This window comes from Orbicella franksi, chromosome 8 (assembly GCF_964199315.1).
Source record: "Orbicella franksi chromosome 8, jaOrbFran1.1, whole genome shotgun sequence".
Lineage (NCBI taxonomy): Eukaryota > Metazoa > Cnidaria > Anthozoa > Scleractinia > Merulinidae > Orbicella > Orbicella franksi.
The window spans coordinates 1,521,704-1,524,084 of NC_138152.1; the positions used below are offsets into that span (position 1 = coordinate 1,521,704).

Sequence of the window (2,381 nt, forward strand, 5' to 3'; positions counted from 1 at the left end):
CGTTGTTTTCTGCTGAAACTTGTCGCCGAATCGTTTTAGCGACATCCGCCACAGTAAAACTGAAAAACTGAAAAGAACGGCGGCCACAAAATCCCCAAATATCGGGTTGACAACATGTCGCCTCTTTAACTGGGCAAAGCGAGATTACTCATCTAATAACAGATAAAGAAAGCCGCTATGAGCGACTGAACAACATGCACATATAACAAGTAGCACTAGAAATATGGAAAATGACTTCAACGGTTTATTTATTACAAAAAAGGGACCGACTTAGCGGCCTTCTTCACATGCTAGTGCGGTTTCAAAATCGAGAGCATTTACATTGTGAATAATTGAGTGCCAGTCTGCCAGAAGGCGCATATTATTGCTGGTATTCAACGTAAAAATCCGCTAAATTAAACCCATAAATACCTCCCCTTGGTTCTGTTACTTCTCTTGATGTCACAAAGAATGTTCAAAAAGATTACCAATACTATTTTTATCGACTTACTTAAAGAAACGGCCTTTTATAACGTTATTTCGAGCACATATAAACCTTGTTGAAGGTGGGGAATACGTAACATGTCAAAAACTTACATTGCAACTTGCATTTTGTTGGTTTTTTTTTTTGCTTTTTTTCTAAAATCGTATATTTTTCCATGTATATATACTAATATTATACAGTCATGCCTTCTTAAATGATATATTGACACTCTTAAAAAGAACATAGATTTAAAAAATCATAAAGAACTATATATCATGTACAAAAAAACCTGGAAAAGTTATGGACAATTCACCCTAACGAAGGTACGATAAAAACTAACCGCTTGTCATAACCTCAAAAACATACGAAAATAATTCTGACGGAGCGATTTCGCTTCTACTTTAAGCCTCAAAACTACCAAATTATGGACAGAAGCCTTCTTTTTACCTTCTGATTACGAATAAACTAGTTCTAAGAGGCGATTTCATCTAGCAGTCCTGCATTAGTTCAGATCGTGAAAGATCTGTGTTTTAATACCGTACGACTTACTAGTTGGCGAGGCTAATCTCGATGGCGTACTCTATATTTTATGCCTCTCTTGTCGTACCTACACTATTACCTCGATAAAAAAAATGTTGCTTGCGTCCATTGCTAAAAGTTCTGCTTACAAAATAGAACTCATCCACTTCGTTTACACGAATGCTTCCTTCCCCGTGTCGCCTTGTAGTTTGTACGTGTCTTTAAAACCTGCGTCGCTCAAAGCATAGCTGCCTTCATCTCGTTTCCGGAGCCGATACACAAGGAATGCAATGAGAATCACAGCACAAACGGCTCCCACAACCACTGCTGCAATAACTTCGGTGGTCAGAACTCTTAACGCGCTCTTTTCATCAACCCGTGCTTCGGCGTTCGGAGAATCATCTTCGTCCGGTGCATCTGTCTCTGAGATACCACCACCGAACATATCACCATCGCCACCCTCATTTCCATCAGTAGGTTTCTCTGACACTTCGTCTTCTGTCGGTTCCTCTGTGCCTTCTGTGATTTCGTTGTTAATTGTCGTGGTCTGTTCAGTTGTGGCAGTCGCTTTTTCGTTGGTTGGACTAACAACAGAAACATCGACAATACTGTCTTCTGTAGTTGGTTCATCACCGCTGCCGCTACCACTTTCGTCGGACATTATTACAGAACCGTAATCATCTTCGTCGTCGCCTTCGCCAATAGAGCTTTCCACCGATCTTTTCTCAAAATGTTGTGAGACGCGATCGTCACTGTCCTCGTCAATGTCAATTAGGCCATCGAAGTCCGCCATGGTGTGTTCGATTGCGAAGGCAACGCTGACAACAAGAATAGCCAAAAGAAGTGATTTAGGCCCCATTTTCGTTTCAAATATTCTCTGTCCTCTTAAAAATAGTTTCCCTTTTTGATCAACGTGAACTGTAGAAGATGTTTCAACGAATGAACGCCAAAAACAGCCACAAAACTCTTATCCCTTGATGTTAGCGCTGAGTTTCACTGAGGCTTTTCTAACACTGGCCAACTCTAGTACATTCTTCGGGGCATGTCTGTCAATCAAATGACGTCACGTCCGGCATGTGCTATTTGTGAGCAGACCAATCATCGGAAACTATCGGTCAAAGGAGTCTCTCCGCTCGACCTCCAACAAAACACGCCTTGTTGAAGATAATAACCACAAAGACACAATATATACATTACAATACCGGTATCAGGAAATAAAAGCAGGCTTAAACTTTATTAACAACCCAATCAACATGTCGCTCCGGGAATCTCCCGATGATTATGACATACGCAACGGGAAAAATCGAGTGGAAAATCGGAAGGTGTCAGCACAAATAGTCTGACACTAAGTTTACCGAAGGAGAAAATTACCATTCTCGTAAAAATTAGTGCAATCTAT

At 40.7% G+C, this 2,381-nt stretch overlaps 1 protein-coding gene across 1 annotated transcript; it reads right to left on the reverse strand.

The window, feature by feature from the left end:
- Positions 1–222: 222 nt before the first annotated feature.
- LOC145496243 (uncharacterized) lies at positions 223–2,006 on the reverse strand. Its single transcript, XM_081475939.1, has one exon. It carries the CDS (start codon positions 1,839–1,841, stop codon positions 1,155–1,157), a length of 687 nt encoding a protein of 228 aa, XP_081332065.1. The 5' UTR covers positions 1,842–2,006; the 3' UTR covers positions 223–1,154.
- Between the last annotated feature and the right edge of the window lie 375 nt (positions 2,007–2,381).